The following is a 27,415-nucleotide window of genomic DNA, read 5'->3' as shown; positions in this document are numbered from 1 at the left end:
GCGCGGCAGAACGATCCGTGGATGGAGACCGCACACGCCGGGACGGACGCTCGGGGCGGGGCGAGGACATGTTCACCCGTGGGAACCCGGCCGAGGAAAATGAACCCCTAACTCACCTCCACGGAACACCGAAGTCTCCTGCAGTGGGTGCGTTTACTGCACAGTGTCCACTACCTGCCGCCGGTAAGTCAGCCGTCCCCCAAAGACCAGGGAGCCCCCAAAAGGGGCCCATGGGCCACCCACACTCAGGTGAGGACAGGTCTCGTGTACATGGAGACGCTTCCCTTCTCCGAACGCGGCGGCTCCGGAGAACCGCGCTCACACCGCAGGCCTGCTCGGTGGCCGGCACGAACGGTCCTCCGGGCAAGCAGCGCGTGGACAGAATACAAGGATGCCCAGCCCGGACCGCACGAGTGTCCGGAACTCTGCTAGCTCTGCCACGAAGGAAAGACTCAACTTCCCGATGCCTCTAAACATTTTGGTTCGGAGTCTGGGACTGAACATTGTAGCTTCTTGTGTTTCTGATATTTTTACATCAAGGGATTAATGGTGATTATTTCTGGGTGGGTGGAGTTACAGGTCTATCATTTATTTGTGGGCTGATCTGTATTTTCTGATTTCTTTTCTAAAATACTCCTTTATAAAAAAAATCAATCTGTAAGAAATTCTGAACCATTAGGCTTTCCCTTATTTGCCGACCCATTCATAAAAATCCAGTCTCAGAATACTTCACAAACCTCCTTAGGCACTTCCTGTGGGTCAGGCTGCCTAGAAGCACAGCAGGGAGCACGACACGGTCTCTGCTCAGACCGCGGGCTCTGCTGCTTCCTGCTGCCATCTCACACGCTCTAATTTTTGGAACAATTATAAGAAAACTAATGTCTCCACTGACCAGCTCTGCCTCCAGGCCTCTGCCCCTGCCCTCCGGCTTCCTGGGGGGACCTTGCTGCCCCGCTGCCCGCTGCGGAGGCCTTCTGTGACCCCCTGTGTCCCAGTCACTCTGCACCCTCTGACTGGTTCTTACGAGGAGTGTTTTACTCGCTCACTGAAAACTGTATGTCCGCTTACACCTCACGGAGTGTGAGGGAGGTTCAGAGGAAAATCTGACTCGGGCTGACACAAGGCTACCTTATGCCTGCGGTGTCCCCGGGAGCTACAGGGACCCTGCGGTGTGGGACTGTGGGGTGTCCCCTAGAGATGCAGGGACCCTGTGGTGTGGGACTGTGGGCTGCTGCATCTAGCACAGCACACAAGCTCTGTTGCCTCCTCGAAGCCAGAACGTGAGGTCCTCCTGACGCACCCTCACCCTGAGCAGGGTGGCCGTGGCTGGGGGACTGCACGGCCCCGTCCTGGTGCCCCTCATCTCTACCCTCAGACACATTGACACTTGCAGCTAGTTTCCAATGCTAGCCGTCCAGGAAAAAGGAAAATTGGCTGAAAATGAGTGGAGAATAAAGCAAACTGGTGTGAAAAAATGTAAATCGTACACAAATGGTTAAAGATGCTGCCAAGATTTGAAAACCGCGCCATGGGCCAGGACAGCCGCGCCACTTTGGATGTAGTAGGAAATTCAAAAAATCAAAATAAAAACCCAACAAAATGCCTTCTGTAGCCAGTGTTTCTGGGGTGACCTCATCTGCTGGGTCACATGGGAAGAGCCGGTTCTCAGCCACCCTCTGCGGAGGCGTCCCAGCACAGGGGGCGCTGGTGGGTATGGGGCCGCCCGGGAGCGTTCCACGGTCAGCCCTGGGGGAGCTGCGAGCAGGAACTGGGGGACAGTGGGTGGGCAGCACGGAGACCGGGAGGCGACCTGAGCTGAGCTCCGTTCCGGCCCCCGGGTGAGTGGCACTCCTACCCTGCCGGTGTGTCAGAGGACCGAAGTCTGCAGCCGTGCCCAGGACTGCCTGCAGCAGGGGGGCTGTGGGAAGGGCACGTGGGCATGCCCCGTTCCTCCTCGCTGGCGGCCCGCCCCGGCCCTGGCTGGTGGTCGGCACGGAGTGCCCGTGGTAAGGGTCGAAGGAAGAAAGGAACAGGAGGACGGTGGCAAGCGGCTCATGGAGGAGACACAAACGAACATGCGCTCTCCAGCCACGGTTCCTGCAGGGGACCCGCGGGGGCTGCCCACGCCTGCGCCCTGGAAACGCAGCTGGGAACTGCCAGGGCCACTTGTAGAAGCCGCCACGGCCGCCCACCCCCGGACCTGCCCACGGTGCCGGGCACTCCTCCTCCAGGACGCGGCATTGTTGCCACAACGAAGCGTCTGTCTCCCACACACTCTTTCTAAAACACCTGACCTCAGGGGTCTGGGCCAACCGCTACTCATGGGACCGACGTGAAAACGTTCCAGGACAAAGTGAGAGCTCGGAATGCTAGCTCTGAGTAACGGCTACTCACAAATGCAGACGGAGAAAAGAAAAAGAAAAAAAGAAAGACAAAGAAAACACAAGCAACCAAACAAGTGTGCACCCGCCACACGCATCAGGCTACAAGGTATCTTCCACACTGGCCAAGCGTCGGCCACAGAAACGACCCTGTGCGGAGCGCCTGCACCTCAACGTCACTCTCCGGCGGGAGCAGTGCCGGGCCCCGAGGAAACCCACCTGCAAGCAGATGGCCAGGTTCACTCTGCAGCCGAAGGAGGTGCTCACGGCCCGCGGGTGCAGACCCAGGTCTTTGAAGAGCTTCGAGAAGGACTGCGTGAGCGCTATCCGAGGCCGCTCCTCGGCCACCACCACACAGGTCCGCACGCGCGACAGGTCCAGTCCTCGTGCCTGCAAGTAACGGCAGTGAGAGGTCAGCCTTCCGGGGCCCCGGGGTGGGGCCTCCTTACCCGATGGATACACGCAACACGGACTCTGCACGGACATCACTCCGGGGGCTCTGCGTGTCCCTGTCGCTCCACTGTCCCGGCCCGGCCCGGCCGTGTTTAAGAACAGAAGGTGCAGCACGAGGACACAGGGAGACGCAGACCTGGACGAAATGATGACAGGAAAGCATTCTGGGAAGCAAGACACGCCTGTGAGCACAGCCTGGACAGAGATGAGAAAACCCACTCCCGATACAGAGCGGAAAAGGAGCATGTCTGCACCATGTCGCAAACACGGCGCTCCGGTAAGTGCCACGACGCTCAGGCCCGTTCCACCTGACGACTGCACGGACTGAGCTCAGCTCGGGTCGGCACCGCAGCCAGTCGACGGAGCATGGCGGCAGGGCTCAGAGGAGGACCTCGGGGAGCTGAGCACGGGGTTCTGGGGCTGGGGCCTGCAGGGGTGGGGGAGGGAGGCGGGTGGCGAGTGAGTCTCCAGCGGAACAGGAGCCGCAGAAGGACGACCGCCACAGGCTGGACCCCACACCCCCTCCCCCGCCCCGGGCCCTGCTCTGCAGCCTGGGCTCAGGGCCGGGACTCAGCCTCCTGCACGCTGCAGGGGGCCCTAGCTCGGGGGGCGCAGCACTCTGGCCCCGGAGGTTCCTGCACAGATCTGATCTCACACGCACGGAGTCACACAGAAAACACTCCAGCTGGGTGACTCCGGTGCTTGAGGGACGCACGTGTGTCTTCGGGGAGGCCGTGTGGCCCAGGTCTCGAGGCAGAGCTCCTGGAGCCAGAGATCCAAACCTTGGCTCCGAAACGGATCACGTGTAGGGACGTGGAAAGGGCACGGGACTGCTCTGCAGCTTACAATTCCTCTTCCCTAACAGCAGGGCCTTCTAGCTCAAAAGCCGGTCGTACGGTTCAGTCAATCAGTACGTCAAGGGCTTGGAAATACATAATCATTTTATAAAATAATATAAGCGGAAATAATCATGTCTTATAAGTCTATTTTCCTAAACACATTAATAATTTCAAGCAATTATACATTTGTTTATGTAGCTTAATATCAACATTATTGTGCCGTGTTTTCTTGTTCAAGCTCACTGCGTCAGGTCCAAACAAGAAAACAAAATTCGGGAGAAAAACGTAATGCTTTACTTGTGCATAGATGACGCATGTGCCTACACACGGACACACAAATGTCACCTGTGCATACACGAAGACGTCCCTCTGGGTGTACAGACAGTGGGCAGCCGCTGGAGTGTAAATCAACCCCGGTCGTGTGACCACCCCCTCCTTACACGGGTGACGACTACCTCAGCACGAAAATGCGTCTTTCCAACGCTACTGACTTGTACGGAGGGAAACGCTACTATTCTGGTTCGGACGCAGGGTCTTCCAGGGAAACAAAAACGAGTGGCTAAGTTCAACCCTCCGGCTTGAACACCAGCATCAGAATAAAACCAACTTCACCCACAGAAGGAAAAGCAGTTTGGGGCCTTTGCGGCAGAACTGATGGCATCACAGACACCGAGGGTGTGGAGTGCACAGCCTGGCCGTGGGAAGTTATTCACCTTATAAGACCAAGTTTTCACGTGGAGTCGGTTTGGGGAGTTTCAGGGGACAGCGGATTACAGTTTGGTTTTTGTGAACATTTATTTTGCTTCAGGAGCCCTTCCCACGGCCCGGGACACGGTGCCGCCCCAGGACGCTCGGACATGCTCCCCAAAGCATTCTGAGGCCTGGGACGGGCGGCTTACCTTGAGGGACTCCGTCTGTGAGCCCAGCCCCTTGGTGCAAAGTTCCATCACTGAATAGGAGCAGAACGTATCCCGGACTTTGTACTGGCTCACGGCGAGAAGCCACAGGGCAGGGCTGGTCTCCAGCTCGGAAGGCGGGATGAGAATGGACTGGTGCCCGGAGTACACGCTGCAGGGAGACACGGGAGCGCGTGTGAGGGAGACACGGGAGCGCGTGTGAGGGCGCAACTGTGACGCGCCTGTTGTCCGTTCGCGGGGGGCAGGGGGACCCTGCCACGGCCCCTCGGCTTTGCAAATATAACACAAAGTGCGTCACAAAGGTTCTGTCGAGGCACGAGAGGACTACAGGAGTCCCCGTTCAGTGACCGCCTTTCGGGGAGCTCACCTGAACCCTCTAGACCCCGAGGCTTGCAAAATGCAGGGAACGCAGGTTGCTTTTATAAGAATGTATGTTTTCTTTGGAGGGAGGTCGAATGAAGTCTTTTGTCCACTCTTGTGATCTCTATGCCCGGCGCGGGGCTTGACCTCACGGCCCCGCCAGGAAGGGTCACGCACTCTGCTGAGCCAGCCGGGCATCCTGTGTCTTTTCTTTTCTTCCTTCCTTTTTTTTTTTTTTAAACAGTTGGCTTTTGCTGCATTACAGATGGAGGAATCTTAAAGCCCTGCCTGTTGGAAACTACAATTCAGAAAGCACGAATGTCATCCAATAGTGCACCTTGGGATAAGACCTCATAATCCTGCGTGGCTCGCTCTTCTGCTTAACTCAAGTTAATGTCTAAGCCGGGAAGGTTGATTAGTCTGGTCGCCCATGAAGGGACAGCAGAGGAAGCAGCAGGAAACCTTGTAGGAAACACACACAGGCCTCTCTCAAAGCAGAGTCAACGGCCACTGTTGGTTGAGTGAGTAACAGAAAGTCCCAAGTAAACCAATTTCTCCTTCGAAGCCGGGTACTTCCTCCAGGGAGGAACGGATGCTAAGTTGAGAGGGGGCATTTAGAGGAAACTCTACACCCTGAGCCGAGCACCCGGGTCCCACCACTTCCTCCCAACCCCCTCGGGGTGCTGGCCGAGTGAGGGACAAGACCTTCAGCAGATCTCGGAGGCTCTCGGTACTTGCAGTAAATACCCGTCCAAGACCCTGTTTTTGCTTTGGGAAGTGCCTTGGCCCATTGCTATGCTCAGAGGCCCCTTCCCGAAGGACCTGGCTCTGATGCCACATGAGGGCTCAGGGGCCACCAGCCAGCGGCCAGCTGGACCCTCACCCCACCTCGACCTGTGACCTGCTCACCCTCGCAGGTGTGGCCTCTTCCTCGCCCCCCACCCCTTTCCACGGTTAACGCCAGGTCCCGACAGCTTTCCGAGGCTTCTGTCAAGGACGTCACTCCCTCACACACACAACCACCCCCTGCAGCACCGGGTCCTTCACTTCCCAGCAAGACCACAAACCCCACCAGCTGGTGAGCGCTCAGGCCCCGCTGCTGAGCGGCCGCACGCACTCCAGACGGTGAGCCAGTGCGGGAGGGAACCGTGTGACTCGAAGAAGGATGCTGGGTCACTCACGAGGGGGGGCGGAGTTCACTCACGAGGATGTCTGGATCTTCCTGGACCCTTCTGAGAAAGGAAATCTGGGGACAGACACTCTGTTTAAAGGGCTGCCCACAGCCCAGAACAGAGTCAGAGGCAGTTCCAGGTCGAGCTGGGAGGAAATGTGCCGAGATCCGAGGACACAAGGTGGTTCTCAGCCACCTGGAGAGGGTCAGGACAGCCCGACTTCCACATGTCCTCTGCAATCCTGCCACTATAGACGTTCTGTGGGCCGCATGCTCACCCAGAGCGGCACCGCCTCCGGGACGGGGCAGGAAGTCTCCCTTGGGGTCAGTGTGGCAAACCAGGGAAGACCCGTGCCCATGACTGTAGCACTCGACATTCTGTCAGCTTTTCTGCAACGTCTGTCTCGCAGAAATGAACTCATTAATTTCTAATCATTTCTAATCACTGAAGCTCACTTTCTACTAAGGTTACTCAGGAGCCCAAACAGCACGACCACGCATCTTTATGCGTCGGGAAGCCCCGCCCCGGTTCCTACAGCTGCCGCGGCAACCACCGCCAGGAACACCCGGCGACGTGGCTTGTGGAAACAAACTGCTGCAGACGTCCTTCTGTCCAGAGCCGAGGCTCTCGAAAAGCAGTTTCCGTCAGGTGTGGGAAGCTGGCGTGTCCTATCCACGGTCTCACTTTTGAGGCGTACCATGTTATTTTCCAAGTAACCTTCAGAGAATCATACACGTGGAGCCTGAAACAAACCAGGCATCTCCCTAGCTGCGCCCCTGTGTCTTGGGGCCAAGGGACGCCACCGCCCCGTACGCCCAGAGGTCCCAAGGAGCGTTTGTGCGGACGTTTTCCCCAGGGCTGTAAGACACAACGCTCTCTCCCCGGCGGCAGGCAGCCCCTGGGAACTGGACATACACACGGGGCAACCCCTGTGGCCTGGCTGGTGGAGGCCGGCGTTCGTTCTGCAGCCCTGGGCAGAGCCTCCCAGTCTGTCCCCTGCCGAGCTTCCAGGCGCAGCACACACGCGCTGTTCCTCTGAAGGAGAGGCTTGCCTGGTGGTGGACATGTTAACGCCGACATGAAGGAGAAAGAACCAAGCACAACAGAAAATCTTCTTCCGCTAAACGCACAAGAACGATCCTAGGGATCAAGCATGGCTCCCGCACAAGGCAGACAAGCCCGCACGTCACACTCCTTCCCGGCGGGGAGCACGCGGCCGCTTCTCCGCAGTGCTGGGGCAGAGGTTACTCAACCTGTCCACGAGCCGGGTCGACAGTACACCCAACCAGGTCTCCCTGCACGGTTTTTACGGCAGCTCAGATTCATGCGGTTGTGGGTACTGGCGCTTCCGATGCTCATGCCCACACCTTCAGGACGTCCGAGCCCCTCAGCTGAGGGCGTCAAAGTGCGGGTAGAACCTGACCACGACATTCCTCTTACCGATGACAACGTATCTCTGTATTGTTCCCAGGGTTTTATTTTGTAGGTTCTATGTAAGGAGATCCAAAATGCAGGAAGCAAAGTGCAGAACAGCCAGATTAGCTTTCTGAGAACAAGCGTCAGGACGAGCGATCTGCCAGATCACAGCCGTCCCCCACGAGAGGGCTGGGGACCCCGTGCGGAGTTCGAGGCTGGAGAAGAGTAAACACACTTGGGAAAATCAGTTTGGGTGCGCCTCTCTCCTCATTCCCACCAACCGGATGGGACTCGACGTTAGGAACCAAGTTAACAAGTGTCGGCAATAGAGGACAGACGGAACCACTTCCTACGCGCCCTTCCCTTGCTCAGCCCAGCCAAGGTCGACGCCCTGGTTCCCTGACTCACCAGTACCAATCTCTGGGCACCGGCCACAAACACATCCTCAGACAGGGCAAACCTACCGGGCAGCAGGCTGCTTGTACTGAGGACGAGGAGTCCCTGAGAATTCCTGTAACCAGAGCGAGTCTCGTCTAGATGCAAACCTTGGACAGAACAAGGTGATTAAGGAGACACGGAGGAGTATTTTGTCCACATCTGTGGCTCGCCTCTTGGTTCTCCTGACGGCGAACCGTCATTTGCATGAAGTCCATCTTATCACAGGTCACGGGCTTTTGGTGTCATGTCTAAGAAGTCACCACCGTGGCCCAAGTCATCTGGGTTTTTCCCTCTAGGAGATGAATGGTTTCATGTTTCACATTCAGGTCTAAGATCCGCTCTGAGCGAATTCTTGTGAAGACGGTAAAGTCTGTGCCTTTTTTTGACCCACTGGCACATTCTGTGGGTCTAAGACCCACTTTTCTGGCACACAGACACACCGTTGTCCCCGTGCCCCTTGCTGAAGAGAGGACCTTGGCTCTGCTGCATGGACTTTGCTCCTGGGCCACAGACCAGTCCGTCTCTGAGCTCTCTGTAGAGTGAACCCTGACGTAAGTCAGACTCTGGTCACGACAACGCATCAACTAGGATCCTAGATTCTTAAAAAAAAAAAAATAAAGAAGTCCCACCCGGGCAGGAGATGCTGATGACGGGGGAGGTGGTGCGTGCGTGGCCGTGGGAGGTCTGCGGGAAAGCTCTGCAACTTCTACTCAGTTTTGCTGCGAACCTCAAACTGGTCTGAAAAATCGTCTATTTAAAAAAAGGAAAACATGGCTGACTAGGAGGAAAAAGACGTTTTGACACATAAAATTTCACACCCGTCATTTGGTGATTTCAGCTTATTAAGCCGAGAAAACCAACCATCAGAACCTGGGCACAGGCACTGGCTCGTCACAACACCGTCACCCTGCCGTGGGCGGGCACCGTCCGCAGGTGCGCGTCACTGACCCCGATGACAGGCTGTTCTCTTGTTTCAAAGAGTCTTACTGAGGCACCACGGGCGCACCATGAATCCCTCGCCGTATGAGGTGCGGGACTGGAAGGTTTTCTCCATCTGCAGAGCTGCGTCCTCACTGCAACACAGTTCCAGAATGTTCCCAGCCCCCATGGGCCCCGGCCTGCTTCGCCCCCAGCCCCGCGGCTCCACTCCCCGTCCCCGTAGAGTGGCCTGTCCCAGACACTTCCTGTCAACGGTGTCAGCGACACAATCATGGAATGTGTGGTCTTCCAAGTCTGGCGTCTTTCTCTTCCTGGCTGTTTCCGAGGCTTAGCCACAGGACCGCAGCATCACACCGTGTGGGCATGAACCAACATCCCCTCACCGGCGGGCGGACCTGTGCACTGCGTCTTTCTCTTTCTGTCTTGTTTTTACGAAGGCCACTGGGGCATTTCACACGCCACAGCTTTGAATGTTTTCCCTTCTCTTTGAAAAACGTCTAGGAGAACTGCTGGGACATACTGAGTTCAACTTAAGAACGTGCCGAACTGGGGTTTCACTATTTCACCTTCCCGCCAACAGCCTAGACTTCCAGTCTCTGCGCACCCTTGGTTACTGCTGCTCTGTGGTCTAGTTGAAACTGGAAAATACAAGTTCTTCAGCCTCATTACTCAAGGGTTTGCGGTTGTATGGGCTGGGGTGGGTATGACGTGTTAGCTCATTGGTTCTAATTTGCATTTCCCTAAAAAATGTGAAACATCTTTTCATGTGCTTGTACGTCATCTGTGTATTTTTGCTGAAATGTCTACTCAAACCTGTTGCCCATTTTCAAATCATGGTGTACATCATCTTCTTGAGCTGTGAGAGTTCATTCTGTATCTGGTTGGAGGGACTCTACCAGGTCATGATTTGCACATTTCCACCTGGTCTGCGGCTCATATTTCCAACTTCCTTCAGAGTGTCTCTGGTGTGCCCACGTTTTTAATTTTATTGAAGCCACATTTTCGTGATTTCTTTTATGTACTGTACCACTGGCACCACATCTGAGAACTCTGCCTGATTCAAGATTATGAAAGCTGACTCCTGTCTTCTTCTCAAAGTCTTAGCTCCTGCACCAGTGTCTGCAACCCACTGCGAGTTTATCTATATGATGCAAAGTCCAAGTTGAATCTTCCTGCACGTCAAAGTCCCACAATCCCAAGCATCATCCACTGAGAACACTACCCTTTCGTCCTGACCTGCCGCAGTACCTTTGCTGAGAAATGACGTGACCACACAGAGGAGGCCCAGCGTCGTGACCTCCGATTCTGTTTCACGGGCCGTTGTTCCTGCATCTGCCTTCCTGCAACATCCGCGCCAGCCCGCCCCGGACTGGGTACTGCAGTAGGTGCTGGAATTGGGAAGTCTGAGTTTTCCAACTTTGTGACTCTACTCCAAGATGGTTCTAGATATTGTGCACAACAAAAGTTGTCCACTTCTTCCAAAAAAAAAAAAAAAAACCCAAAACCCAAAAAGTCCTGTTGATATTTTTGACAGGAATTACACAAAATCTCTAGATTTATTTGTGGAGAATTTCCATTTTAACAATATTAAAACTTCTAACCCATGATTATCAATAATTGGAAATCCTTTTTAAGATATATTTGATCTTGGGGCGCCTGGGTGGCTCAGTGGGTTAAGCCTCTGCCTTCGGCTCAGGTCATGATCTCAGGGTCCTGGGATCGAGCCCTGCATCGGGCTCTCTGCTCAGCGGGGAGCCTGCTTCCTCCTCTCTGTCTGTCTCTCTGCCTGCTTGTGGTCTCTGTCTGTCAAATAAATAAATAAAATCTTCAAAAAAAATTTTTAAAATATATACTTAAGATCATTAAGAGTGTTTTGAAACAATTGTTTTATCATGATTCTCAGAGAAATAATCCTCTATTTTATGAGTGAAGGAAACTTTAGGATGAAGACACAAAAAACCGTTTGTATTAAACTTTTTAGAATTGTTGAAACCATTGCAAAGTTACAGAAAACTTCTAAGTAGAAATAACTCTTTCCCCCTAGGAATCACCTGAGGGGGGACGCTGACCTAAGATGCCATCAGCCCCAAATACGTCTGCAGGTGTTTCCAGGAAACAAGTTTATTTTTCTCCTTATGACCAACAAAGATGTCAAAATCGGGAAACGGATACATTTCATCCCCGAAGCCTCGGACTTGTTTGCCGGTTGTCCTGACAGTGACTTTTACAGAGAAAGGAGACCTTTCGGAGACTCGTAGGCAGACGCCATTCGCCTGCCCGCCGGGGTCCTCAGGGCTCCCGTGACACTGACCCTGGCGGTCGTGGTCACAGACAGCAGCCGTCGGCATCCCTCAGCCGGGCCTGAAGCTCTCTGGGCTCAGTGGTTCAGGGAAGGTCTTTGTCAGGAGGACCCTGGACGTGAGGCTGTTTCCCTCACCGCAGCTCTCTGGGTGATGCCCAAAGGCCCTGTGTCTCTGCTGTGAAGGTTGTGCCCCCATCTTTCTGTTTTCTAGAAGTCCACTCTATCAACCAAGCTTTCAGTTTGCTCATCTGTCTGAACAGTGAGATAATTTCCTATTTTATTCCAAGTGTTATCTCCTTTAATCTTTCATTTTGATGCTGAAATGTCCCCAATTTGACCAGCGGGAGCCCCTCCAAAGGACACGTCACCCTCCAGCACACGGGCTTCCTCGCACGAAAGGACATGCCGGTTCACCTTGAGCATTCCCTGCACCGGCCTTGCACCGGCCACTTCCTGAGGGAACGCGTGCTCATCAGAGAGGACAGCAGTGTCCATGGCACAAACGGGCACGGGGCATCCTCTGCTCTCCTGGGGAGACGCTCCCAGGTCGGGCTTGTCGGCCAGTTTGTCTGGGTCTGCTTCTGCAGGGACTCCAGAAGGAAGCAGTGTCCAGTTCTTACGTGCGCTCATCCTACTGCTGCGGACACTGTCGGGACGTCGGAGCGAGTTTGCAGGGAAGATGCCCGTCAGCTGCGGGCCCCTCACAGCCGCTGCCCTGAGCCCCAGCGCGGCCCTGCTCCTGCATGTCAAGCCGTCAGGTCCCCGCCTCCAGGCGGTCTCTCCGGGGACCTCACGAGGGTTAGGCACGGCAAGCCCTGGGGTGGGAAAGCTCTCCACCCACCGGCACCTTTGCCAAGGGACACACGGTCCCCTCTAAAGTGGGTGGCTCCGGACAGGCATCCTTGTCACCTGGCCTGCTGCTGGAATGCTGTGCTCTGAACTACCGCCCTAGCACACGGACCCGTGATACGATGCCTTGTGCAGTGAGCAACAATCACTAAATAATTTAACTGAATTTGCCCTCTCAAAACTTTAATTGTTCTAATTAGAACGAATTGCAAAAATTCAGTTTTTTTTTTCCAAAAATGGTTTTTTCAAAGACACAGGACTGAGTTTTAATCCTACTTGGTACTATTACATAGTATGAACGCGTAGGAACAACTGCTTTCCAAGGTGCCCGGCAGGGCCTGAGAGAAGCTGTGAGAGACCACGGGGAAGCAAGGAGGTGGTGGCCACGCTCAACGGCAGCATCTCGCTGTTACACCCACACGGAGGCACGGTCATGAGACCGTGTGCACACTCAGCGGCTTATGGGGACATCGCGTCGTTCGCAGCTGCTTGAAAGTGCCGCACGGAACACGGGGGCAGAGAAAACTGCCAGGAAAGACGAAACGGGACCGTCCGAAGGCGGGTCTCTGGGGAGCTGGGCGGCGGCGCTGGCTGTCCCACGGCGTCCGTCACGTTCTTCCAGATGCCTCCAGCGAGGACGACCCGAAGACCGCACGTACGCCACCGTCCATGCGCGCACCTGCTGGCGTCACGAGGCGGTCCGGTCACTGAGGTCGTCCCGTTCTCCGCGCTACGCCGCGCTCCCTCCATGTCTACAGCGAACACGTGTGTAGAGTCCGAGGAGATGCCGGTGTGGTTGCCCGTGCGCCCGTCCCCACAGACCCTGCTGAGCCCACTCCCGGCCGGCCCTGGGGGGCTCATGGGGAGGCCCCCGCCCTCCTGCAGATGAAGTCCCTCCCGCCCATGGCACGTTGGTGCCCGAAGCAGGAGGGAGCCTGACGTGCCCACCGACTTAGTCCACACCCCAGACCGGGGCTCACGGCAGAGAACCGAAGCCTCGCCGGCCCCGACCAGAAGGAGCCAGGCCTGGGGTCTGTGCGGGTCTCAGCCCTCGCTGTGGAGCGTGGGCGCCACCGCGACATGCCTGCTCCTCCCGAGCGCGGGGCTGACGGGACCGGACAGTGGCCCAGCCGTCAGTCAGCCGCGCCCGCCCCTCGGGAGGGGTAGCCCCCACCACCGCCACTGCCGTCTGCTCGGGAGACGGTCTCCACCGCGGACGTGACTGACGGCGCTCGGGGCTCACTCACCTGCACAGGCACCACAGGACGAACCCGAGTCCGCAGTACGGGTCCAGGCAGATGGCCACTTCTCGAGAGGGGTAGAGCTCACACTGCAGCTTAATGGAACGGCAGAAGGCACTGGTGGCTGCGTGAGACATCTGCAAGACAGCGAGGCCACCCTCAGTGCCCGGGCCCGACCCCCAGCGCCCCGGGTGGGCACAGAAAGGCCGCGGCGGAAGCCAGCTCCGGCCGTGCGGGAGGACTGGGCGGCCACTCCCGGCGGTCCTCCTGCTTGCAACGCCCACACACGGCTCCTCTGGGGCCCCCGGACCTGGCAATCCGGCAGCCGAAGGAGCCGTGTCCGGCCCTCGAGAGGCGGGTCAGCACATCAAGGCTTGTCCTGCGGTCCCGCAGTGCCGCAAGGAAGTGGGGACGCACGAGGGCTCGGGCCCCCCTCCGGGCCAGGGCCACGTCTGACTTGCACACGCCTGCCATGCGACAAGGCCCGTGGGCACAGGGGCGGGCGTCCCAGGTCTGTGATCAGGGAGCCGGGCTCAGAGAAGGCGGTTTGCTGACGGTCACACACACCCGAGCTGGGTCACGGCCGGGGGCGGGAGGCGCACAAGTCACACGCCAGCTGCCACGCTCCCCCTGCCCCGCGTGACGGAGGGGACAGGAAGGCGCCCCCAGCCAGACTGCACATGAGGGATTACATAATACGGTAAACATATCGGATAAAGTCAGTTTTCTCACAGAAACTTACTGGCCAATCCAACTTGAGAGGAAAAGGAAAACTTCTCCAAGTTCATGGTCTCAGACGTGTCTTTAGCTCCCTGGAGCCGACGTGCCCCAGGGCTGAGCCGTGTGAGGCGGCAGCGAGGCCCCTCCCACGCAGGCAGACCCAGCCCCACATCTGGGAAAAGCACCATTAGTCGCCCCGGCAGCCGGGAAGACGAGCCAGGACGGGGGACGCTCGTGCCATGAACGTGGGAGCAGGGTCCACGTTCCGGCCAGCGGGGCTCATCGTGGGTGCTGCACGGAGGTCACAGAAGGTGACACAGAATTGCTCTAGAATCTAACACATGAGTGGCTCCTCTGGGTTTGCTCTTAAAGCCACATTGGCTTAAAGAAGAAACAACACTGGGTTTATGAAACGTTCCTTGAACCTCCCACCTAACGGATCGCGAGTTAACAAAACCCTCATCACCCAGAGGACCCACATTCTCACTGAAGTGAGCCTCCCCGAACCTCGCTCTGCACAGGCACCGAGCTCGAGCTCAGCTCAGCGAACAGCATGTGCCGACCAAGGACAGGCTCTGCATCGGGCTCTGTATTAGGTGCTCGGACTATAAAATACAATAAAACACAGTGTCCAACCTGGTGACCCCATGGGAAGTTGAGAGAGAACTCTGTTAATGGCAGGGCCGTGAGCTCCTGGAGAGCCCAAGGGAAGCAGAGAACGGGCTCTCCCTGTGCCCTGGGGCTCACACGGGGCTCTGGGTCTTCAGGTGAGTGAGCATGAACAGATCTCATCACAGTGGCAAGGTCACAGACGAAGAAAAAAGCCACCAGGAAGGCTGAAGGTCTCAGGTCCAAGTTCAACACCGTCTTGGACCCTGCGGACACCACAGACCTGCAGCCCAGGCAGGAAGAAAAAGTCTGGTCTCATGAAGACAGAATTGTGCCTGGATTAAGAACCCATTTTCCATAAGCCCCAAACACAAGCCCTCATGGCCTGCTCTGAGACACCGAGAACACACGTGCTCAGGTGGGGGCTGAGCGCATCCGCACTTGTTTCTCGGACGTGGCTGGGATTTCTCACGGGAAGGGTTACTTTCCCGTGCGGTGTGACTGGCTGATGGCAAAGGAAGCGTCCCCAACCTGAGCGAGCGTCAGCGGCACGGCCCCCCGAAAGCAAGCACACTCGGGGGAGGGGAGAGTCGTCACAGCTCTAACACGTCCGTGCGGGAGCCCAGAGGGTGACGGAGCTGAGGGGAACAGCAGGGGCCACGTGGGGCCCCCACACCACATCCTTGTCGACGTTGCGCAAACCTGGTGCAGGCGCTACCAGGAACCGCCCGAGTCCGAGGGACACCTCGGACGAGTCAGGGGCAGAGCGCTCGAACAGAACGCCAAGTTGTGCTCAGGGGTCTGACGCGGAACCAGACGTCACGCAGAGCCCTTGGTGGAGAAAACGGTTTACGGGGAGACTTCTCTCTCCACTCTGGGTATTTGATGGAATACTTGATGACATTCTTGTCCAAGAGCTGATACCGAACGAACAATCCCAAGAAACATGGTGCCAATGGCAACCAAAGAGGCAGAAGGGACAAGACTGTAAACCAGGTGATCTCCGCTGGGTTGACGCCTCTTGGGATTCGAGGCAGACGGGCTTTCGTTACATGACATCACAGTGTTTCGAATCCGGTACTCATCACACAAATTAAATGTCAGAAGTTCAGTAAGAACTTCCACAAACCTGCGGGGCACCTGAGTGGTGCAATCGGTGAAGTTGTTAACTTGGTTTCGCGCCAGGTTGTGGTCTCAGGGTCACGAGATGGACCCCGAACAGGGCTCCACGCTCAGCAGGGAGTCTGCCGGAGGTTCTCTCTCCCCCTGCCCCCACCCCCCGTGCGCCCACTCTCTCGCTCTCTAAAATAAACACATCTTTAAAACAGGAAGCTTTTGTAAATCTGAGAGAAAGCCTCGTTACTGGTCTCCCCAGGATTACGAGTGCTTAGACTTCCACGGAGTAGAATGACTGAGGTACCCGCACAGGTCGCTCTTTCAAGCAGAAGGGCCTGTACCGAATGGAGAGGTGACGCGGCAGCCCCTCTGCAGACGGTGAAAACCGGAGAATCCGCGTGTGCTGCCCTGTGGCGGTGACCGGGGGAGGCTCGGGCCGCCTGCGGCACTGGGCAAGCCACTTATCCTGGACTGAGAAGACAGCTGGACTCCGAAAGGCTTTTGAAGGGGTGCCCGGGTGGCCCAGTCAGTGAAGTGACCGATTCCGATTTCAGCTCAGGTCACGATCTCAGGGTCGGCAGATCGAGCCCCAGGCCGAGCTCTGCTCCGCGGGGCGCCTCCTCCAGACAGCCTCTCCCCGGCCCGCCCCTCTCTGCTGGTGCACACTCTCTCTCAAGCGAGTGAGTCTTCAAAAGGCTTTTGAAGACTGTTTTCTTTCATACCCACTTTATTTGTGCGGCACCGCAGAGTCCACTGACAGGCGAAGGAAAGGGTTCTGGGAAGACGTCTCCAGAGCAACCAGACAACAACTGCGTGGGCAGAAACGGAGGAAACTATTTTGAGCTCTGGAACCTGCTAAGGTTTTTAGCTTCCAGGGGAAAGCTTGGGCAGTGGCAATCAACTTTGGAAAAATGAAGACATGGGCATGAAGGAGACAGTCGTGGGCCCTGACGACGCTCGGACCGGCCAGGAGAGGCTCAGGGAAGTCCTGCAGGCTGAAACACAAAGACCCCGGATGCAGCGGGAAGTCGTCTGAATGAATCCGGGTCTCAGTGAAGGTGAGCACGAGGCAACCACAAAAGCTATCGTGATCCTGATCTCAGGGTCCTGGGATCGAGCCCCGCATCGGGCTCTCTGCTCAGCGGGGAGCCTGCTTCCTCCTCTCTCTCTCTCTCTCTCTGCCTCTCCGTCTGCTTGTGATCTCTCTTTGTCAAATAAATAAATAAAATCTTAAAAAAAAAAAGTTATCGTGATCCTGGCTCACCTGGGTGTCTAGTCGGGTGACGGCAGCTCGGGGCACGGTCCCCGGGTCGCGAGACGGACCGCACGCGGGCTCCGCGCTCAGCAGGAAGACTGGCTCTCCTTCTGCCCTCCCCGCCCCCCTCTCCCCCCACCGCTCAGACCAATAAATGAGTCTTTAAAAAGCTAGTATATTCCTAAGAATACTTTATAACTCTACCCTGCATTTTCTACGTGATTTAAGAGACTAACATGCGAAAACAAAGCAATTATCAGTCAAAAAACTATTACTGTAACTTTGGGTTTAAATTCCACCTCCCCATAACTAAGAAATCAATGTATTTAAAAGAATAATTACTACACATTTTGGGCCACACAGTGCGTAAAGACACAACTTGGAGACAGCAGCAACTGAGAGGCAGAGATGGAGCCATTTTTTGTGCCCCTGAAATGAAGCAGGGACAATCCAAACTGGAGAGTGACAACTGCGGGTTGCCCAACCAATCCCCATGGGCACCTCAAAGACAAAACCCGTAGGAGATACACGAAAGGAAATGAGAAAGGAATCCAAATGTTTCACTACAAAAGACCAACTAAGCACAAGCAAAACGCAATGCAGGAAATGAGTAACAGGAAAGGTGTAAGACACAGAAGCTAATGAGCAAGACGGCCGACGTCCCTTCCCTGAGAAACAATGATTTGTTTTGGAGCGAGTGCGAGCGAGAGGAGCGGAGGGAGACAGAGGCTCCAGCGACCTCCTGCTGAGTGGGGAGCCGACACGGGGCTCGATTTCACGACCCTGCGATCGTGACCTGAGCCAAAATGAACACTGAATCAACTGTCACCCCGGTGCCCCAGAGCAGTGCCTCCTTCCCAGCAGCCGCTGTAACGAACACAGATGAACTCTCCAAAGCCAGAAACTGGCAAAGTGAATAAAATACACGACCCAACCATATGCTGCCTACAAGAGACTCATTTTGTTTATTTTGTAGAAAGACTGATTTATTTGCGAGCGAGCAAGGCTCAGGGACGGGGCGGGGGAAGGGAGACAGAAACGTGAGCAGACTTTGTGTCGCGGGCGGGGCTGGGGTTCATGACCTGGAGACCACGACCCCAGCCGAAACCAAGGGCTGGACCCCCAACCAACTGTGCCACCCAGGTGCCCCCAAGAGATTCATTTTAGATCAAAAGACAGAAATAGCTCGAAAGTGAAAGAACAGATAACGGCATTCCACGCCGAGTGACCAAACGAGAGCAGAGGCTGCTAAACTAGTATCAGACACGCAGATTCCGAAGGGACTGCACGGGACGGGCAGGGGCGTCACGTATTAACACAGGGTTCGGCACAGCAGGGAGATGTGACGATTGTGAACATCCACGCATCAGGCAACACACAGTCCAATGACGAAGCACCATCGACAAATGAAGCCAAAATGGACAAAACTAAAGGGAGAAGTTGACGTTTCTCCAGCAACAGAGACTTCAACAGCCACTCTCGATAGTGGTCAGAACAACCAGAAAGAAGACACATAAAAAAATAAGAAAATACGGGACTTAACCCGATAGAGCAGAGACGCGGGGGACAGAGATCACCTTCACCCACAACGGGACACGCTGTTCTCAAGAGCGCTGGGGTCACTTTCCAACACAGACCACATTTCAGGCCACAGATTAAGTCTCAATAGTTTAAAAAAGATAGAAACTGTATGAAGTACCTTCTCCAAACCCAAGAGGAGGAAGTTAGGAGTTGGTAACAGAAGGAAAACCAGAAAACCCACAACTTCTGAAATTTATAAAATGCACTAAATCCCCACAAGGAGAATCAGAAAATACTCAGACACAAATGCAAATGAAGGTGCAACATCCCCGAACTTACAGGGCACAACACAAGCAATGCAGAAGTTTATATAAAACAGTTATGTTGAAAAGCAAGATATAGGGCGCCTGGGTGGCTCAGTGGGTTAGGCCGCTGCCTTCGGCTCAGGTCATGATCTCAGGGTCCTGGGATCGAGTCCCGCATCGGGCTCTCTGCTCAGCAGGGAGCCTGCTTCCCTCTCTCTCTCTGCCTGCCTCTCCATCTACTTGTGATTTCTCTCTGTCAAATAAATAAATAAAATCTTTAAAAAAAAAAAAAAGAAAAGCAAGATATAGCTCATACCAAGAACCTAACTCACAACTGAAGGAGCGAGAACAGACTGAAGTCAGAGCAAGAGGAAGGACATAACAGAGTCATGCAGAGATACGCAAATAGAGTGGAGAAAGAGAATCTATGAAAGCAAAAGCTTGGTCTTTGAAATAATCAACAAAACAGACAAACCTTTAGCTAGATGGACTAAGAAAACAGGAGGGAACTCTGAAATTATACTAAAATCAGAAATGTAAGTAGGAACATTTCCTACAGATGCTACAGAAGTAAGATTAATCATGAGAGAGCAGTGAACAGCTGTGCACCAGCACACTGCGCGACCCATACGGAACAGAAATTGCATTTCATGGAAACTGAAACACTAATTATCAAAAAGGAACACAAAACCTACCAAGACTAAATCATGAAGAATAAAAAATCTGAATAAACTTACAAGTAGTAAGAAGATCAAATCAGTAAAGAAGATTTACTGACAATGAAAAGCCTTACACCCAACGACGTCACTGCTAAAATGAACCAAATATTTAAGATGAACTAATAGCGGGGCACCAGGGTGGCTCAGCTGGTTAAGCCTCTGACTCTCTGATTTCGCTTCGGTTCACGATCTGAGCCCACATCAGGCTTCACTCAGCCGGGAGTCTGCTTGGGACTCTTTCTCCCTCTTCTTCTATGTACCCCTCCTCCGAATGTGCGTGCTTTCTCTCTAAAATAAATAAATAAATAAATAAATAAATAAATAAATCTAAAAAAAAAGAACTAATACCAGTCCTTCTCAAACTTTTTGAAAACACTAAAGAGAAAGGACAGTTCAGACTCATTCTTGAAGGTCAGCATAACCCGGATACCAAAGCCAAAGACACTACGAAAACAAAAGACTACAGCCCAATATCCCTGCTGAACACTGACGCAAAAATCCTCAAAACAGTACTAATTCAATTTGGTAGCATATTCAAAGGCTTATACATCAGTAGGATTTATTCCTAGAAGGCAATGTTGGCTTTCCATATGAAAAATCAATGCAGGGGGGCGCCTGCCTGGCTGTTAGAAGAGCATGTGACTCCTGACCTCAGGGCTGTGAGTTTGAGCCTCACACGGGGTGTAGAGATTACTTAAACTCTTTTAAAACATCAATCAGGGGCACCTGGGGGGCTCAGTGGGTTAAAGCCTCTGCCTTCAGCTCTCAGGTCATGATCTTAGGGTCCTGGGATCGAGCCCCGAGTCGGGCTTTCTGCTCAGCGGGGAGCCTGCTTCCCTCTCTCTCTCTGCCTGTCTCTCTGCCTACTTGTGATCTCTGCCTGTCAAATAAATAAATAAAATCTTTAAAAAATAAAATATCAATATGTCACATTAGAAGAACAAAGGGTGTAAAAACCCATATGATCATCTTGATTGATGTAAAAAAAAGCGTCTGACAAAATTTAAAAACCTTTTAAAATAAAAACACTCAATAGACTAGGAATAGAAAAAAGGGCCTCAGCATAACCAAAGCCACATACGAAGAAGACAGAGAACATCATACTTGGTGGTTTTGAGTCGTCCAAAGCTGTAGCTCTACAGTCGGGAATAAGGCAAGGATGCTTGTCTTCACCCTGTCCACTCGGCATCGTACTAGAAATTCTAGCCCAAGCCATTAGGTAAGAAATATAACCACAAGGCATTTAGGTTGGAAAAGTAGAAGTAAAATGATCTCTGTTCACAGGTAAAATGAACTTATATGGAGAAAACACTAAAGATTTCACATAAGAATTATTAAAAAAATCATAAATTCAGCAAAGTGGCAGGATAAGAAGTCATTAAGCAAATATCACTTGCATTTCTACACATTAAATGAAAAATCTGAAGAAAAATTAAAACAAGTCTACTTACAGCAGCATCAAAGCATCAAATGGTTGGCAACTAACCCATCAAAGCATCAAATGCTTGGGAACTAACCCAATCAAGGAGGTACAAGACTTGTACCATGAAAACTATAAAATATTGCTGAAGAGTGTCCACAATTGGCAAACTGTGGAAAGAGCCCAGAGGTCCGTCAACAGATGCACAGATAAGTAAGATGTGGCGCATACACAATGGAATACTATGTAGCCATCAAAACCCCCCAAATCTTGCTGTTTGCAACAAATGGGGATGGAACTAGAGGGTATTACGCTAAGTCAGAGAAAGACGTTTATCATACGCTCTCTCTGATATGAGGAATCTGAGAGGTAGGGCGGGCGGTTGTGGAGGGAAGGGAGGGAAAAATGAAACAATATGGGATCGGGAGGGAGACAAACCGTAAGAGACTCTTAATTTCATGAAACAAACTGAGGGTTGCTGGGGGAGGGGGGTCGGGAGAGGGGGTGGGGTTATGGACATTGGGGAGGGTATGGTGCTATGGTGAGTGCTGTGAAGTGTGTAAGACTGACGATTCACAGACCTGTACCCCTGGGGCAAATAACACCTATGTTAACTAAAAGAAAGTTTTAGAAAAAAAAAGAAAGAAAAAAAAATGTTGCCAAAGAAATTAAGACATAAATAAATGGAAATGTCTACCATATTCATAGATGTCGCTCCTGTCTGAGACGTAAATAAATGGAAATGTCTACCATATTCATAGATGTCGCTCCTGCCTGAGACGTAAATAAATGGAAATGTCTACCATATTCATAGATGTCGCTCCTGTCTGAGACGTAAATAAATGGAAATGTCTACCATATTCATAGATGTCGCTCCTGCCTGAGACGTAAATAAATGGAAATGTCTACCATATTCATAGATGTCGCTCCTGTCTGAGACGTAAATAAATGGAAATGTCTACCATATTCATAGATGTCGCTCCTGTCTGAGACGTAAATAAATGGAAATGTCTACCATATTCATAGATGTCGCTCCTGCCTGAGACGTAAATAAATGGAAATGTCTACCATATTCATAGATGTCGCTCCTGCCTGAGACGTAAATAAATGGAAATGTCTACCATATTCATAGATGTCGCTCCTGTCTGAGACGTAAATAAATGGAAATGTCTACCATATTCATAGATGTCGCTCCTGTCTGAGACGTAAATAAATGGAAATGTCTACCATATTCATAGATGTCGCTCCTGCCTGAGACGTAAATAAATGGAAATGTCTACCATATTCATAGATGTCGCTCCTGTCTGAGACGTAAATAAATGGAAATGTCTACCATATTCATAGATGTCGCTCCTGCCTGAGACGTAAATAAATGGAAATGTCTACCATATTCATAGATGTCGCTTCTGTCTGAGACAACGCGGACTCAGTGCTGTCTCCGGGTGTTATCTGCAACTAATGAATCATTGAACATTAGGCCAAAAACTGATGATGTACTATGCATTGCCTAATTGAATTTAAATAAAAAAAATTTCAATGATTTTTTTTTGTAAAGTAGAAAATGCATTGTAAACGTCAAACAGAATCTCCAGGAAATCTGACTGCCAAAACAATCTTAAAAAATGAAGTCAGAGAACACACACTTCCGGATTTAAAAGCTTCCCACAAACACACAGTACTCAGAACAGTGCAGCGTAGGGACAGAAACTGATGCACAGATCAATAGGGCACAATACAGAGCCCAGAAAAAAAAAAAAAAACCCTTGCATTTATGGCCAGCTGATTTTTTACAAAGGTGCCAAGACCATTCAATGAGGAACAAGACAGTCATTCCAACAAAATGGTGCTAAGAACGTTGGATCTCTGCATGCAGATGAATGAGGCTGGACCCTTACCCAAAGCCAAATAACTAGTGGTTTCAGAAAAATCAACTCGAGTTGGATCAAAGATTGAAATGTAAGACGCGACACAATAAAATTCCCGGAAGAAAACACGAGACAAAGCTTTACGACACGGGTTTGGCAATGATTTCTTGGATGTGACCAAAGCATAGGTCAGAAAAGAAAATTGGACATTATGAAAATTAAAGAATTTTGTTCATCAAAAGACAGTACCCACAGGATAGGCGAGGGTTCGGGGTTTTATATACAGTATGTACAGAGAATTTGTCAAGACTCAACAACAACGACAAAAATCAAGCAACTTGAGCCAAAGGACTTGAACAGATACTTCTCCAGAGAAGATGGACAAGTGACCACTGTCTGCAGGAAAAGATGCTGAACATCACTGACCACCAGGGAAGACGCTCACCATCACTGATCACGAGGGAAGTGCCACCCGAACCACAGTGGGGTGGCACCACGCGTCCCTCGGGATAGTTACGGTTATGAAACAACAACCAAACCAGTGAACGCTGAGAGTTGTTGGAGGCAGGGGGAGGAGGGGGATGGTGTGGCCACCACGGAAAACAGCATGGCGGTTCCCTCCCAGATCAAAAACGCAGTGACCATACATATGGTCCAAAATGGCATTACCCAGAAGACCTAAAATCAGTGTCTTTTTTTTTTTTTTTTTAGGATTTCATGTATTCATCTGACAGAGAGGGAGAGTGAGCGCACAAGCAGACAGAGACGCAGGCAGAGGGAAAGGGAGAAGCAGGCTCCCCGCCGAGTGGACAGCCCCTCGGGGAGCTCAATCCCAGGACGCCTGAGCCCAAGGCAGACGCTTCACTGACTGAGCCGCCAGGCGTCCCTGAATCAGAGTCCTGAGAGGCGCGTGGACATCTCTGCTCACAGCAGCAGCGTCTCCTACAAGAGCCAACCCTTGGAAGCAAGCCTACTGTTCGCTGACAGACAAATGCACAGGCCCAGTGGGAACACGTTCAATGGAATGTCACTTAGCCTTAAAAAGGAGTTCGGACCCCGCAGCAGCACAGCTGAGCCCCTGGGGCATCACGGTACTTTCAACGAGTCACGCACAGAAGGACAGTGCCGCAGGACTCCATGTCTGTGGGGCCCCAGAGTCGTCAAAATCCCAGAGACGGAGGAAGATGTGGGTGCTGCGGGGGCGGCTCTTGGCCAACAGGGGTGTCAGTTTCACAAGATGCGGCGAGCTCTGGGGGCGGACGGTGGGACGCCCACAACAGCGTGAGGCTTTTTAATGCAACTGAACCACAGGTTGGTGAATTTATGTTAAGTGTATCTAACAACAATAAAAAAAAATGGAGAAAACAGCAGAGAAAGAGAATTGAGGTGAATGACACCAATGGAGGGTCAGACCGTGAGGGTGGGCCAAGGGCTTCCTGAAACTGGGGAGTCCCAGTCCCATGACAGGGACACCGCCCGCGCCCTGAGGGTCCTCGTGAGGTGCCAGCCATAGCACGTCCCTGAACAGCACGGGAGTGGGAGCACCCGCCCCCCGGCACACAGGTTTCTTGCAGGGCTGCACTGTAAACGTTTCTTCTCTCCCTCGTGACTTTTTCAGCACGATTTTCTCTCCCCCGGCTGACTTTACCATGAGAACACACTGTATAATACACAGAACACCCAAATTAGCTGCTAATGGACTGTTTATGTCCCTGGTAAGGCCTCCGGTCAACAGCGGACTCCTGGGAGCTAAGTTCTGGGGGCGTCAAAAGTCTTACATGGATTTTCGACTACACAGGGTGGGGTGCTCCTAACCCCCAAGGTGTCCAAGGGTCACCTGCAGCTCCATTCTTTGGTAGGAACGAGGGTCAGTGGTCAGCCAGCCAGGACAGAACGCAGGCTAAAAGGGCAAGAAACCCCAGTGCCCAGCGTTTTAGAGCAGAGCACTGGGGTTTGAGACCCAGCAAGGAAGGAAAACGTGTGGCTTTTGCTAGGGGCTGATGAGGCTGTGTTTACACCCAAGAACTAGCTGGAACGTGTGGGAAGAATCGGCCAGCCTAGCTCACGGTCCCGCAGCCTCAGGAAGGGCGGGCATGTGCTGCTCGCCCGCACCCTTTCTAGCCCGTGCTAGAGTCCCACTCCCAGACGAGCACCGGGGACGGCCCCGAGCGGCTTGGGACCGCACAGCGTGCGCACCGGGCTTCTCACCTTCACTCCGGCGAGCATCCCGGTTGTGGACACGCTGAAGTCGAGATAAGCGAGTGTGTCTGGGTTGGAAGGTTTGTAGATCTGGGCAGGCCGCTTCTTTGGCAAATCGTCTGGAGCAAAACAAAGGCATTAGTATCTCTGACCCAGTGGAAAAGCAGACGAGCCCATGCAAGTGTCTGGCAGGCCTGAGGACTGACCTGTGTCCAGGATGGGGGGCCAGGCCCTGACGTCTACGGCCGCTGCCGCCTCCCTGGACCGCAACAACTTGCAGATGAGCTGTGTCGTCATCAAGCAGGCGGAGCGACTCACCTGCGGGCAGAAAGCGCTGCTCACTCCAGTCCGCAGGGCCGTCGGGCCTCCCAGCACCTCTCCGGGTGCTGTGGGTGAGGAGTTCCTCTCTCCAGGGCTCCCCAGTCCCAGTGCACCAACAGCACCATCCCCAAGGAGCTGAAATCCTACTTCCAGAACTAGAGGGTAGAGGCCACACCACCTCCCTAGCCCTGGAGCCAGCCCAGCCCCAGGATTTCTGAGCGAGAAGTCCCGGCACTGGGGTCCTGGCAAGGGGGAGCCTGGACTGGGATCTGGTGGGTCAGGCCTTGCACTGGGGTCCTGGCAGAGGGGAAGCTGGTGCACCCAGGCAGGGTTACCTCCACGATCATCTTCACGGTCGGCAGCGTCGTTGCGATGTTCTGTGGGTGTGGGGGGCGGACGGTGATCGGCACGCAGCCCGCGTAGAGGCAGCCGTAAAATGCCGCGATGAGGTCTATCCCTAGATAGGAGAGGACAGACGCGCTCACTCACTCGGTCGTCCCCACCAGCTTCCAGCCCGCGGCACCGAGACTGCTGGCCGAGTCTCCACGGCCCGTGACTTGCGTTAGGCTTTGGCTGTAACTTCCCGCTGGCCTGTCCCCTCAGAGCAGCCCACAAGTGTGATTTCTGTCGTTCCGCGAAGCAATGACTTCATTCTACAGTGACCTGTTCCGTGCAGGACTGAGTCACCGCCCGACCCGCGAGCTACCTCAGATACGTAACAGAACATGTAGATACAGACGCCCGCAAAATCACCTCTGATTTATGCCCTCGGTCGCTCAGCACGCACCACCGTCCCCACCAGAGGCTGTGAGCAGACGTGGCGAGCCCCCCGGAACGCAGGGCCAGCAGCAGGGCCCCCGCGCACGCGCCCGTCCCTCCCCGCCACTTCACCTGGCGGGTAGACGAGAGCCACGTGGTCGCCGTCCTGCAGGTGTCCTCTCTCCATGAGCATCACGGCGATCTTCTCGGCTCGCTTGTGCAGCTGCACGCACGTGAGCGAGCTCGCTATCGTACCCTGGGGGTCGCAAGAACAAGGGGTAAGGCGTTTCTCAACATGACAGGCTCTACCGAGAGCGTCTGCAGTTTCCCGCCAATTCCCGTACTTGAGACGCACACGCGCGTGGTCGTTAGTGTGTCTTCACACCTGTGTGACCAGCAACGGTCAGCTTTCGCACACAGTGGCCCCCCAGAAGACCCCATGCCAGGAGCGGTCCCTTCCTTCTCCTTCCTGTCATCAGCACCGAAGAGCATCTGGATACACTGGAGTTACCAAGAACACTAGTTTTTACAAGATTTTATTTATTTATCTGTCAGAGAGAGAGAACACACAAGCCGTGGCACAGGCAGAGGGAGAAGCAGACTCCCCACTGAGCAGAGAGCGTGACGCGGGGCTCGGTCCCAGGATGCTGGCATCATGACCTGAGCCAAAGGCAGACAGTAGACTGACTGAGCCACCCAGGTGCCCTAACAAGAAATATTCTAAAAAACAATTACTTAGGGCGCTTGGGTGGCTCAGTTGGTGAAGCGTCCAACTCTTGATTTTAGCTCAGGCCATGGTCTTAGGGTCACAGGGTGAAGCCCGGGGAGGCCTGAAGTCACCTTGAGTCTCCCTCTCTCTGCCCCTCTGCCCGCTCACATGCTCTCACTTTCTCAAATAAATAAAATCTTTTATAAAGAAGGACTTACTTGACTTAAGAAGTAGCTAAACTAAGGAAATACATCAACCTGGTAATTCTGGGACTCCAGGGCAGTAAGAGTCAGTGAGGAATGAACAGGAAAAGTAGACAAACTGAAAATATTTTTAAGAAACACCACGTCAGAAGTCGAAAAGGTCTAAAAACAGACAAAACAAAGCCATAGTGAAAAAACAAACAGTAAAGGGAAAAACGCACTGCTGAATTCACTTTATGTAGACTTTAAATACGGAGAAACAGAAGGAAGACACATTTGGATCAAACAACACCTTAAAAGCACGGCTGCAACCTCCTGAGGTTCTACAATTATCTCAGAATCAAGAGATGAAGGACATCAATAAAATAGGAACACTGCGCTTCACGA

The 27,415-nt window shown here is 53.3% G+C and overlaps 1 protein-coding gene across 3 annotated transcripts in view; it reads right to left on the bottom strand.

The window, feature by feature from the left end:
• The window catches only part of DIP2C (disco interacting protein 2 homolog C), a 347,914-nt gene that overhangs the window by 42,012 nt on the left and 278,487 nt on the right, over nucleotides 1-27,415 (bottom strand). For 2 of the 3 annotated variants that reach the window (XM_082739775.1, XM_082739776.1), the window contains 7 exons: nucleotides 26,249-26,372; nucleotides 25,693-25,814; nucleotides 25,243-25,354; nucleotides 25,046-25,155; nucleotides 13,314-13,444; nucleotides 4,573-4,741; nucleotides 2,601-2,771 (listed from right to left, as the gene is read on the bottom strand). In XM_082739775.1, the coding sequence (XP_082595901.1) occupies nucleotides 2,601-2,771; nucleotides 4,573-4,741; nucleotides 13,314-13,444; nucleotides 25,046-25,155; nucleotides 25,243-25,354; nucleotides 25,693-25,814; nucleotides 26,249-26,372 (939 nt within the window). Of the gene's footprint in view, nucleotides 1-2,600; nucleotides 2,772-4,572; nucleotides 4,742-12,222; nucleotides 12,746-13,313; nucleotides 13,445-25,045; nucleotides 25,156-25,242; nucleotides 25,355-25,692; nucleotides 25,815-26,248; nucleotides 26,373-27,415 lie in introns of those variants that run through there. The other variant, XM_082739777.1, reaches the window with a different exon arrangement.

The sequence above is a fragment of the Mustela nivalis genome (genome assembly GCF_964662115.1).
Source record: "Mustela nivalis genome assembly, chromosome: 7".
Lineage (NCBI taxonomy): Eukaryota > Metazoa > Chordata > Mammalia > Carnivora > Mustelidae > Mustela > Mustela nivalis.
Note: the sequence above shows the minus strand (reverse complement) of the source record. Positions and strands in the feature narration are given on the sequence as shown.